This window comes from Grammomys surdaster, unplaced genomic scaffold (genome assembly GCF_004785775.1).
Source record: "Grammomys surdaster isolate TR1022 unplaced genomic scaffold, NIH_TR_1.0 241, whole genome shotgun sequence".
Classification (NCBI taxonomy): domain Eukaryota; kingdom Metazoa; phylum Chordata; class Mammalia; order Rodentia; family Muridae; genus Grammomys; species Grammomys surdaster.
In genome coordinates, this window is record NW_021604686.1 from 3,030,391 (window position 1) to 3,043,881 (window position 13,491).

Consider the following 13,491-nt stretch of genomic DNA (forward strand, 5'->3'; position numbering starts at 1 on the left):
GCATTTGGCCCTCTCCTGGTGTGTGTGTGTGTGGGTGTGTGTGGGTGTGGGGGTGTGTGTGGGGGTGTGGAGGGGTAGAGTGGGGGGGGATAGCTAGAGATCTGGTCTCTTTATGTAGTTTGTATTTCTGGTGTCCTGGTACTCTTTACATATAGGGTGGGTTCCAGCTCACAAAGGCCCTCCTGCCTCCACCTCCTCAGTACTGGGATCAAAGGCATGCACCACCACATTTGGCCTTGGGCCTCTCCTCAGTAATCTAGTATGCTGTATTTGAGGCAGAGCTAGGAATCTGTCAAGGATTCCTCAGTGATTCTAATGGGCAGTCATGGTTGAGAGCCATAGATGACTCTGAAACTGCTGTAATTAAGAGACTAAGAACCAGGAGTCATCCGCTCATGGAATCAGTATTAGTTAACAGCTGAGTCACAGGATACCGGCCTTTTGACTTGTTTGAGAAGCAAATTGAAGTCAGCTTTGAAACTGGGACAAGGGATCTTTCTTATGGGTAGATGTCCTAATGAATTGTCTTCTAAGAGTAAAGTCACCATAATCTGATCAGGACCAGTTCATACAGTGGTCTTTAGTGATCTGGGGGTGAGGTTGATAGCCTAGACATAGTCTCTGAATAGAAGAGGATATTTGCTGGTCTGAGCTATCTGGAACCCCAGTGATACGGTGTTGAGAACATTTGGCATCTCATCTTTTAGAAAAGTTTTTTTTGGGTTGCAAAGTGATCTCCAAAAGGATCAGCTAATCCTGCTTGGCAGAATAATACAATATAAAGAAATTACACTGAAGGGAGACCAGGAAAGCCAACAAAGACATTCTGCGGCATCATTAAGATTTTTCTGCCCCTTATTTAATTGATCTATATGAGTTTGTAAGTCCTCATCTTTTTTTTTTTTTTCCCCCAGATCAGGAAATTAAGGCTCAGGTAGTAGGTCTTGGATGCCTTTCAGGTCAAATACTATAGATACTATAGTATATTTCAACACCAATATTAGATTCCACAGCTACTTTGAATTGTTTCTGTAATGCTTTCCTTCTCTTCTATACCTTATCATGAAGTGGTAACTTAATCTGTCTCTACTGTGATTTCTTCTGATGTTAAATTGAGAAGGTAGCCTCAGCAGTATTTTCATAATTTGGAAAATGTTAATGAGTTGGAGTTGTTGGGTGGTACTTACTTTGACTTCTGGTCTGTCCATTCACTTTATAGATTTTTTAAAAACTGTATATGTATACTTCCTTTTTTATGCACAACAGAAGAGGGAATCAGGTCACATTACAGATGGTTATGAGCCACCATGTGGTTGCTAGGAATTGAACTCAGGACCTCTGGAAGAGCAGCCTCAATTTTTTAAAATTAAAATTTAAAAAATTTTATGTGTGTTGGTATTTTACCTGCGTGTGTGTCTGTGTGAGGGTGTTGGATCCCTTGGGACTGTAGTTACAGATAGTTGGGAGCTGCCATGTGGGTGCTGAAAGCATCAGTGCTGTTAACAATTGAGCCATCTCTCCAGCTCCCCTCCTTTCTTCTATCCCTTTTGTTTAAATGCCTCTTTCAAGGAAGCAAGTGTTCAGTCCACTTGACTTTATCTACTGTGTCTTTGCCATTGTTCTCTTTTTGTGATGGTCTCCAGGCTGTGGATTAGAGTTTAGAGTTTAGACATTCTTGGGTTACTCGGGCAGTTGGCCATTGAACCAGCTTCAGAAGCCTGTTCTGCCTACCCTGTAGGAAACACTTTCTGTTTGCTTCAGTTCTCTTTCCAGTTTCCAGTAGTTAGTCCAAGGGTTTTGGGAAATTGTAAACACGTAGGCATGTCCTTGAATTTGGGAAGTTGGTTTTTTTTTGTTTGTTTCTAAGTATTTCTTATGGAACCCCTGAAGGGTATGATGGCTATTGATCATTTCTCAAACTCTGGACTACTTAAGAACAGTTTATTTGTGTGTGTTTTCCTTTTGAGAGCATAGATCCAAGGTGATGAGATGTTTGTGTCATGTTGAGAAGACACCTGCTGTTCCTTTTAGAATATTGTGAGTATATAGAAATGCTGAGTCAGTTCTTATCTGTGTTCTTAACTTGTGTTTCTTTTCTTTTCTTTTTTTAATAATGAAAATATAATGGGTTAATTCATTGGGCCAGTAAGTGGCTAAGTAATTTATTACATATTAGTTTCTGCAGTGGAGATTTGGTTATCTTTTAAGTGATGTTCAGAAGAATATTTTGAAGCCATCCTAACATTAAGATTTATGCTCTAATCTGGGGCAGTTGATTTTTTTTTTCTTTCTGCAGTTATCAGTGCCTGTCTGTCTGTGTTTGCCTCTCCCCCCCCCCCCCCCCCCCCCTTTTTTCTTCTCTCTCCCCCCCCCCCCCCCCCCCCCCCCCCCGTGTGTGTGTGTGTGTGTGTTTGTGAGTGTGTAGAAGGGAGTGTATTGAGGATGTGTGAGGTTGTCATTAGCTGTGAGCCTTGAGAGGAACTAATACCCTGGCCACATTAGTCTTCTTACACTAATTTCTTAACTAGGTCTGTGTCCACACCCACTTGTTCTTACGTTGTTCAGTCACTCACTCATTTTCTCATTTCTTCTTCACTATGGTATGTGTACCAGGTGAGGGCTGAGTATAGAGCAGTGTACCAGTTAGACAGTGCCTGCTTCCAGACAAATGGTCTGTCGCAGAGACAGATGCCAGTCAGACAGTATGATAAATACATGGTTATAAATTGTGGTAAATGTTGTAAAAAACCACAGTGAGAGTAATGGGGGAGGAGGGGATTGAGGTGTCCTGACATGTGAGCACAGACCTGACAGGAAAGGACATGAGGCGCTGGGTGATGGGTGGAGCAGTGCAGAGCAGTGTGTGGAGATGTTAAGGTAGGTTTGTCAGGTGTGTCATACTGCAGAGTGCCTCGTAGAGCTAGAATCTGGTCCCTTCTTGTTGCCTGTTTGATTTTCCTTCTGTTGCCCAGTTAACTCATTTCCTATCTTTTCCCTTATCTCTGCAGGATCAATAAGCCAAGAGCTGAGGATTCAGGCGAATACCACTGTGTATATCATTTTGTCAGCGCTCCTAAAGCAAATGCCACCATTGAAGTGAAAGGTACAACCTATCAAAGGCTTCAGTGTTAGCCTCTGGTTCCTTCAGAGATACTTCTTTACTCTGGATGTCTGGTTTTTAAAAATTCTTATTTCCATTTTGAGAAGCAGTGTAATTTACAGCTAAGATGACAGGATTAGAAGCCTGGCTGCCTGGTTATAAATACCAACTCCGTTGTGTACTAACTGTATAGCTTTTCAAGTTCCTGACTTCTGTGCTTCCATTCCTTTATTTATAAAATAAAGACATCAGTAGCACTTACTTGATACATTTGGTGGGAGCATTAATTATAGTACACTTACTATATAAAATTACTGTTTCACATGTCAAAATGTTTTAAGTAGTAGCATCTTATATGATCCAACACAGTGGAAGTTCCTAAATCTTATAGGTATGACTATTTTGGTCTTAGGTGGGCCTGGCCACATTTGTGAAAGTACATTGTGCAAGGTTAATATAAAGCTATTTGTTTTTAAGGAAATCTTGTGGGCATCTTAGAGATGAGGCTATAGCAGAGAGTTTCACATGCAAATAGAAGTATACAAATTGTAGCTACCTAATAACACTGATCTTAGTTTTCATGCATTACTCCCAAGGAGAAGCTGAGACCCTTAAAAGTGAAACCGTTGTGTTCTGTAATGAGTTTGTGTCAGGGCTAGCCTAGAGCCCAAGTCTTGACTCTAATACAGTATTTTTTCCATTGTTATGATGTCTAAGATGATGTTTAAGGTACTGCTTAGGAAACAAGGTTTTTTTTTATTTTATTTTGTTGAGAAAGGGCTGTAGAAGGACAGATCTGGGGGAAAAAGAAAGGCCCAAACAGTTACTTAGCTCTTCCTTAAAATATGTGGAAGATTAAAAATGCAGATTGAAGAGTTAGTCATGTTCAACATCTTCTATATATGAAAGGAAAGAAGTGTCGTGGTGATACAGTCCTGACTTATGAGATGATAAAGGCACTCTCAGTACCACCTCTGGCTGCTAGATCAAATTCTGACTTGTGGAGTTCCAGTGGTTACAATAGATCACAACAGGCCAGGACTTGCTGCTTGATTCCTTTCTGCTTTTGGAGAATGCTGAATTTGTTTAACATGAGGGTGGAAAGTATTGGAAGACATTTTCTCTATGGCAGTAGTGGACCTTCCTAACTGTAAGTGAGCTGAATTGTGTGAAGAGACTTTGACTCCATAGTTGAAGCCATCTGGTATTCCTGCTGAGCTCTTGGTACAGTCCCAAGTGCTATGGGACAGGGTAAGTTTGTTTACTTATTTGGATAATTAAACACAATTGTAGGTACTGAATAACTGCAATCTTAATGGATTCGGCAATTGTGATTTATAAGCAGCACTTCAAGTGCAAAAGAAATAGGTCTTTTTTCTTTGTCTATCTGGCTTAGATGTAGGGTTCAGGGCTGATGAGATGACTGAGTAGGTAAAAGTGCTTGCTGTGCAAAGCTGGTGACCTGGTTCAATCCCCAAAACCTAGATGAAGCTAGATGAAGCTAGATGAAGCTAGATGAAGCTAGATGAAGCTAGATGAAGCTAGATGAAGCTAGATGAACCTAGATGAACCTAGATGAACCTAGATGAACCTAGAAGCTCTGGTTATTCTCTGACCTCCACATGTTCACCATGCTTTCAGTGTACACAACAAACAACCAGTAGTAACTAAAGTTTTGTTTGTTGTTTTGTTGTTTAAAGAGTGTGGGATTCAACAGTCCCAGAGGTATAATTCTTCATCTTTCTGTGGCAGATATGAAGCAGTAGTGAGGAAGGACAGAACATAGAGGGCTGCTGGCTTAGTGTTTTGAGACAGAAATTACAACTTGTATATTTTGGGGAGTGGCTCAGTAAAGTGTTTGCTGTTAAAAGCATGAGGATTTGAGTTTGACTCCCTGGAACTCACATGAGCAATGGGCACATTTCCCTGTTGTTACAGTTCTCCAGAGACAAAGACAGGAGGATCCCTGGGTTTTGATCCTGTCTTAAAAAATTATGTGAAGAACAATTGGGGAAGACACCAAACATTGACTTATAACCTCCACTTGTATGTACATACTTGCACACTTGTAGCACACACATCATTCGTGTGCTTTCATGTTCAAGTTGTTGACTGCACTGTTAACCTTTCTACTGTTACTGTTGTTACTGTTAGGAAAACAGGAACAAATAGTGGTATCCTTGTTTAAAGGACAGAAATTTCTGATATGTAAAACCCTAAAGTGTTGTCTCTGGTCATATTGGCCAGATAAATATATAACATACAGTCTACCAGAATTCCTAAGGGGTTTCAGTTATTGCATCTCTCCCATAACATGTGGCTAGAAAACAGAGTGTATAATATCTCAAGTCTTTAAGATTGTCGATAGTTTAGTTTGGTAAAGACTAGGAACATTGAACTTTTTGTATGTTAAGTTCAAAAAGCTTTGAATAAACCCAACCCAGAATCATATTCTAAGCTAGCTTCCAATTGTGGTTAGGTGTGAAAACTGACTTAAATTTAGAAGGGAGTGTTTTAACTCTAAACCACTGTCGTGAATAGTGGTAGTGTCTCTGGGGTAGAGTTAGAAACAGTTGCCATTTTATAGCTGCAGAGATGTGAAATCTGCAGAACAGTAAGAAGTTATTATATTTGAAAAATTCAAGATTTAGGGGAATATAAATGACCTCTTTGCTGATGGAATCTCTGAGGTTCCTCTTCATGTATAGATTTAACTGGACCAACTTTTTGGAACAATAAAATTTATAACTGTTTGTTCACTGAATTCTACAGTCAGTTCTTTTTCTTCACAATAAAGGATATGTGTTTGAATGACCATGCCTTTTTCATTCTAGTCTATAGATTGTTTTTACACTCCCTTCAATATAGTACTAGAAATACTAGCTAGAGTAATAAGACAGTTGAAGGGGATCAGGGGGATACAAATTGGAAAGGAAGGGCTGGAGAGATGGCTCATTGGTTAAGAGCACTGAGTTCAATTCCCAACAACCACATGGTGGCTCACATCCAACTATAATAGGATCCAATGTCCTCTTCTGGTGTGTCTGAGGACAGTGACGTGTACTTACATACTTAAAATAAATTAAATCTTTTAAAAATTGGAAAGGCTGGGCAGTGGTGGCGCACACCTTTAATCCCAGCACTTGGGAGGCAGAGGCAGGCGGATTTCTGAGTTCGAGAGTTCGAGGCTAGCCTGGTCTACAGAGTGAGTTTCAGGACAGCCAGGGCTACACAGAGAAACCCTGTCTCGAAAAAGAACCAAACAAATAAAGGAAAGGAAGAAGCCCAAGTATCACTGTTTGCAGATGATATGATATTATATATAAGAGACCCCAGAAATTCTACCAAGGGACTCCTACAGATGATAAACACCCTCAGCAAAGCGGCTGGATACAAGATTAACTAAAAAAATTAGTAGCCTTTCTATATCCAAAAGATATATAGTCGGAGAAAGAAATTAGAGAAACAACACCCTTCACAATAGCTGCAAATAATATCTTGATGTAATTTTAACCAAGAAAGTGAAAAAGACTTGTATGAAAATAACTTCAAATCTTTGAAGAAAGAAATTGAAGAAGACATCAAAAGGTAGAAAGATCTCCCATGCTCATGGATTGGTAGGAATAACATAGTGAAAATGGCCATCTTACCATAAGTAATCTACAGACTCAATATAATCCCCATCAAAATTCCAACACAATCCTTTACAGACCTTGAAAGAACAATTCTTTTTTTTTTTTAAAGATTAATCAAAGGCTCATATATTTGGTAATGATCAGTAAAAAGATACTCATACAATCAGAAGTGTAACCCAATACCCAGCCTAGATATACCAACTACCTTTGACTGCTACAGACACGTGAACATCCGCCTCCATCTCCTCTCTCGAAAGAACAATTCTCAACTTCATATGGAAAAACAAAAAAAACCCAGGATAGCTAGAACAATCTTATATAATAAAATAATTTCCAAAATGGCATGATATTTGCATAAAAACTGGTTGATCAATTGAATAGAATCTAAGACCCAGACATAAATTCACACACTTAATGGACACCTGATTTTTGACAAAGAAGCCAAAATTATACAGTGGAAAAAAGAAAGCATCTTCAACAATGGTGCTGGGTCTAACTGGATGTCAGCATGTAGAGGAATGCAAGTTAGATGTATATCTATTACCCTGCAAGTCCAAGTGGATCAAAGACCTCAACATAAAACCAGATAAAACCTAACAGAAGAGAAAGTGGGGAAGAGCGTTGAACACAGTGACACAGTACAGAACAGAATACCAATCTTGCAGATACTATGATTGACAATTATAAATGAGACTTCATAAAACTGAAAAATGTTTTAAGGCAAATGACACATCAGTAGGACAAAATGGCAACCTACAGAGTGGGAAAAGATAGTCACTAACCTCAGGTTTTTAAATGGCTGGTGGTCAGTTTTTCAGTCAGTTGGTAAACTAATAGTGGCTTGATACCATCTAGGTATCTTTGATTTCCAAATTAAAAACTTGCTTTTTATATCCCCACTGCTGGGAATCTCAGCTAAGGTTACCCACATTGGTTCCTGGGAGCTTTCCGTAGCCTGTGGCTCTTTGTGTAGGGTTGAGGCCTTGTGGGCTTTTCCCTGTTCAGTTGGGCATGTTTGTTGGTATCAGCATCCTTGTTCAGCTTAAGTTTGGGCAGTTATGTTGGTGAGACTTTACAGTTATAGCTTCTGATGGCACAATCTAGAAGGTACAATCTCACAGCAAATTTTCTGACTCTCTGGCTCATTGAATCTTTTTCTACCCCCTTTTCTGCAAAGTTCTCTGAGCCTTAGGTGTGGGGAGTGTTTTATAGATGTGTGTGTTGAGATTAGGCTCCACACGTATGCATTTTGATGGGTTATGGTTTTCTGTAGTACTTTCTGTTTTGCAAAAAGAGGTGTCCTTGATGAGGGTGAAGACTACACTGATAGGCTATACTCTGGAGGAATTTGTGGGAAGTCTGGGTATGAAGTTGGTGGTGGAAGTGGCACAGTGGGTACTGTAGGTGGATGCGAGTCCCTAATTTTTTTTGACTGAAGAAATCTGAGAAAAAGTGATCAGTAGATCAGAGTAATGGCATAGTAACTTTAGAGAAGTTGCTTTTATGGAGGCAGTAGAGGCAGCCTGATACTCCTTAGGTAGTAAAGAATTTTTCATGAAAAAAAAAAAAAGATCCTTTGGTAATATTGAACCTAGAAAGCATTTCACAGAGAAGTACTAAAGCAGACTTGGGTTTGGCAAGAACTGTTTATAAATGCAGCTTGGAGCCTTACCTATTCCATTCCGGTACTAGGTGCCTCTGGAAATGCATGCCAGTCCTTTCTGCCCCAGAAGCAGTCTGTGGACTATAGGACTTTGAAGTCTCTCTAAACCAAAGAAGCCAAATAGTTCAAAGGTCATATGTGGTATCAGACAATGATGTAATATGACTCTCCAGGACTTTACAGTTTCAGTGACTGTTTGGATATCTTACCTATTTAAGAACTCTGGGAACTAGGCAGGTGCAAGAATTATCTCCATTTGATAAGCATAGATCAAAGCATGGAAGAAAATCCAACTCAACTGGAATTTGAACCCATACGTTTTGATTGTCTTTCCTATCCTGGCCTACTCTTGAGTTTCATTGGTTTCAGATATCTTGTTAAACCCTAGTGGAAAATATCAGGATAAAATAAACTTAAATTCAAAGAATTAGGTCCACGTCAGGCTTCTTGGCTCCTTAAAGCTGTTCTGAAGCAGGCACTGTATTTCTTAGGTGAGCCCCAAACGAGGGGAATGATAGTCTCCAGCATATCCACATCTTGGAATTCTCCAAATGTTGAGCCCAAGATTGCAATAAGTTGGCTAGATGTGGAGAGCCATCATTTTATTTTATTATTATTTTTTCTCCTGCTTCCCCAACATGGTCTCATGTAGTTGAGGCTGGCTTCAAATCTGTTATTTTTACCCCCTTCTTCCTCCTGAGTGCTGAGATTCTAGGCATGAACCACCACACCCAGCAGGTTTTTTGTTTTGTTTTTTTTTTTGTTTTGTTTTGTTGTTTTGTTTAGTTTCTTTTTTAAAAACTTTTATTTTTGAGATTATTATATAATCCATTTCCCCCTTTCTTTCTTCCAGATACCCTTCCTTGCTTTCTTTCAAATTCATGGCATCTTTTTTCATTAATTGTTGTCATATACATGCATGCATGTATGCATGTATGTATGTGTATATATGTATATATATATATTCATATATGTGTGTATGTGTGTGTGTGTATAATACATATATATTCCTCAGTCTGCATAATGTTACTTGTGTGTATATTTTCAAGCCTGATTGGTATAACCAGTTGCTGTTTTTTCCCTATGTAATGCTATTTCTCCCATTGTCAACATGCCTTTGGTCCTTTGTGTAGGTTTGAGGACTTTTGGTATTTCCCCATCTACTCTGGCATATCTGTTGCCCTTGTTCAACTCATGTTTAGGCAAGCATGTTGGTGAGACTTTATGGGTATAGCTTCTGGCATTACTAAGAGACACAGTCTCAGCAAACTCCCTGATTTTTTTGGCTCTTAGAATCTTTCTACTTTCTTTTCTGCAGTGATCCCTGAGCCTTAAGTGCGTGGGTGTTTTGTAGATGTATCCATTTGCTACTGGGCTTCACAGCTTTGGATTTTCTTCAGTTGTGGTTTTCTGTAATGGTCTCTATCTCTTGCAAAGAGAAGTTTCCTTGATGAGGGGTGAGAACTATACTTATCTGTAGGTGTAAGGACAGGTATTTAGTTAGGACTTAATGCTGGTTTAATAAAATGGTGGTTGTAGATTTCTCCTCTAGCACTGGTTTGGTTGACTAGGTTTCCAATTCCAAGCATGGTGTCTTTTGTTGAGCAGTTCTAAAATGTAATTACAGAGCTGCTGGTTACCACTAAGTGTTGTGCTGTGTGTCCCTGCTGCACCCTATAGTTATGCCATTCTGGAGGTGGATGTACTCAATGTCTGAAGATTTGGAGCTCTAGGAGCTTCCAGTGAGAGAGCTCATGTGATGTTTGTATTTCTGGATCTGGGTTACCTCACTCCATATGATCTGTTTTAGTTCTATCCACTTAGAACAAAGTTCATGATTTCATTTCCCTGTGCACCTGAATAGTATTTTGTAGTGTATATGCATCACATTTTATTATCCGTTTGTTGGTAGAAGGACATTTAGGCTGTGTACATTTCCTAGCTGTAGTGCTTCGAACAGCGATGAGCATGGCTGAGCAAGGGTCTGTGGGGTCGGATGTCAAGTTCTTTGGTCACATGCCAAGGAGTTGTTTTGTTTTTTAAGATTTCTCTATACCAGTTTCCATAGTGGCTGCCCTAGTTAGTAATCCCAAAAGTGAGTGAGGGTTCCCCCTTGACCCTACCTCACCTTCAGAATTTGTTGTAGTTTTGTTTTGTTGATTTTTGCCATTCTGACTGGGTAAGATGAACTCTCAAAGTTGTTTTGATTTGAATTTCCTTAATTGCTAGAGATGATGAATTTTTTTGAGTTATTATTCTTTTAAGCTGTTTTGTTGCTTTAAGAACTTTCTGTAGGTCCTAGGCCCAGTTTTTTGAATGAGTCTTTTTTTTTAAATTTTTTTTTAGTATATTTTGGATATTAATTCTGTCAGATGTAAAGGTGGCAAAGATTATTTTCCATTCTTTGGACTTTATTTTCAACAGTGGATTGTTTCTTTAGCTGTGCAGAAGCTTTTTAGTTTTAGGAATGCCCCACTTGTCAGTTGTTCCCCTTAATTGTTAGGCAAATGGAGTTCTATTCACAAAGTCTTTTCCTGCCCTGTATCATATAAGTCCCATGTCATATGAGGTATGCTTATATTTTTTGTAGCAGTTTCAGTGTTGCAAGTTTAAATTTAGGTCTTTAATCCATTTGGAGTTAGTTTTTGTTCCAGGTGATAGATACAACATGCCAGTTTCATTCTTCTGTATCCATTTCACAGCTCCATTTGTTGAAGACACTGTCTTTCTCCAGCTTATGTTTTTTGACATCTTTATCAATTATTAAGTGGCTTAAGTTATGTGTACCTGGCTCTTCAGTTTTGTTACATTGATCTAAATGTCTTTTTTTGTGCCAGTACCAAATTGTTTTTATTACTATGGTCTCTAATATAGCTTAAGATCTGGAATGGTAATTATTCTAGCTTGTTCTTTTTGTTTAATATTATTTTGGCCATTCAAGTTCTTTTGTGGTTCCATATGAATGCTAGGACTTTGTTTGTTTGAAAGAGGATATAGGTTGGGGACAATGTGTGTGTTGTTCTTTTCTTTCATCATGTGGGTTGCAGGGATCTAACTCAGGCTGTCAGACTTGGCAGCCTTGTTGTTTCCTTTTTGAAGAGAGGGTCTTGTTGTGTACTCCCAGGTTGCCTTTGAAGTCTCTGTATACCAGTCTTTGCTTCCCAGTAGACATGCCACCGCACCTGTCTCAAGTCAGGTTTGTTTGGAGCAGAGTTTCTCTTTGTAGCCCTGGCTGTCCTAGAACTTAATCTGTAAAGCAGCTGGCCTCAAACTCAGATCCAAATGCCTCTGCCTCCCAAGTGCTGAGGTTAATGGCCACCACCGCCAGGCCTCAAGTCAGGTTTTTATTCTGTTTACAAAACCTTTGAGGATGTCAGTTGAGGTTCCTGATTATTCTTTTCCTCACTGGCTAAGCCCAATGGGCTTGATGTTGGTTTTCCCAAAAGAGCTCTGGTCCTTGGTTTTTAGTAGCTCTTAAAGCATATATCCATTTTCTCTCTCTCTATCTCTCTCTCTCTCTCTCTCTCTCTCTCTCTCTCTCTCTCTCTCTCTGGGTTTCTCTGTGTAGCCCTGGCTGTCCTGGAACTCACTCTGTAGACCAGGCTGGCCTCGAACTCTCGAACTCAGAAATCCGCCTGCCTCCTGCCTCCCAAGTGCTGGGATTAAAGGCGTGCGCCACCACCGCCCGGCATCCATTTTCATATATCGCTTACTAGGCTTGATTTTACATATCTAGATTTCAAGGAACTTTAATTTTCTTAAGAAAATACATGCCATTTAACATGATGCATAGTTATTGTAGGTGTTTGAAGAAGAAAACTTCATAAGTGACAGTGCTTCTGTTTCCATGCTTCCTGAGGAACATGTTTGGGTAGTTAGGACACTTGAGCTTGTTTGTTTTTTCAGTAGTTCCTACTTTGGTAGAAATTCTTACAGTATTAACCCTGGTATTTCCTTGATGCTTTAGTACCTAAGAGTAGGGAGTGAAATTGGTCCTCTTACGCTCTTGTGACCCAAAAGGCTCTTTCAGCACACATTCCTATTCAGCTTTGATAAAAGATGGAGAGCGTTAGAAGCAGGACTCTGAGCCAGTAGGTAAGGCCTTCGGTACCTTAGGTGATAACGGTTTAACACTTTTTCACAGCTGCTCCTGATATCACTGGCCATAAACGGAGTGAAAACAAAAACGAAGGGCAGGATGCTATGATGTACTGCAAGTCAGTTGGCTACCCCCACCCAGAATGGATATGGCGCAAGAAAGAGAATGGGGTGTTTGAGGTGAGTAGGAGGTATTCCTGTACCTATACCTAGATCTCTGTGCTTAATGGAGTTATTTCCTGAGGAGGCTCAGACATCTGGACCAGTTATAACAGCAATAACTGTTTCTTTGATGTAGGCATGGCTTGGGCCATTGTGGAGTGAATTGCAGTTTGCACTGTGAATATAGAGTTTAGTCTCTTGCCAGCATTGACTGTGTACATAATTTGTACATGGCTTTTGCTTGTCTGGCAAGGGAATAGATTGCTTGCCTTCACAGTTGAATACAGAGCTAAAGCTAATCTAAATGTTTTGCTATGATTGTTTTCATTTGTTCTTTGGAAGAAAAGGGACCAAAAGGTAGTAAAGTATATTCCTAAAATTCAGAAAATACCGAATAAAAATTGGGGGCACTCTGGAGACAAAGTACAAGCATAGGCATTTGTAATCTGATAATATTAGCTTCAAAAAAGAACATTTTTTCCCAGTCTATGAAATAATTTTTTTTAAAAGATGTGTGTGTGTGTGTGTGTATGTTAGTTAGTTTGTACATTTATGTGGATGCCTACAGAGGCCAGAAGAGGGTGTCAGATCTCTTGGAGCAGGAATACAGGTAGTTATGAGCTGCCTGCTGTGAGGACTAGGAACTGAAGTCTAGTCCTCTGTAGGAACAGCAAATGCATGTAACTGCTGAGTCGTCTCTGTGATCCTAAATAATTTTTAAGCTTTATTTTATTTATTTGTGGGGGATCAAAGAGGGTGTTAGGTATCTTCCTCATCAGTTTCCACATTGGTGAGGCTGTGTCTTTCCTTGAATCTGGTGCTCATGTTTTCTT

The 13,491-nt window shown here is 39.5% G+C and overlaps 1 protein-coding gene across 1 annotated transcript in view; it reads left to right on the forward strand.

The window, feature by feature from the left end:
- Nucleotides 1–13,491, forward strand: part of Nptn (neuroplastin) — a 67,101-nt gene that overhangs the window by 42,744 nt on the left and 10,866 nt on the right. Inside the window, exons 3-4 of the mRNA XM_028774425.1 lie at nt 3,009–3,103; nt 12,543–12,676. Coding sequence (XP_028630258.1) covers nt 3,009–3,103; nt 12,543–12,676 — 229 coding nt within the window. The remainder of the gene's footprint in view (nt 1–3,008; nt 3,104–12,542; nt 12,677–13,491) is intronic.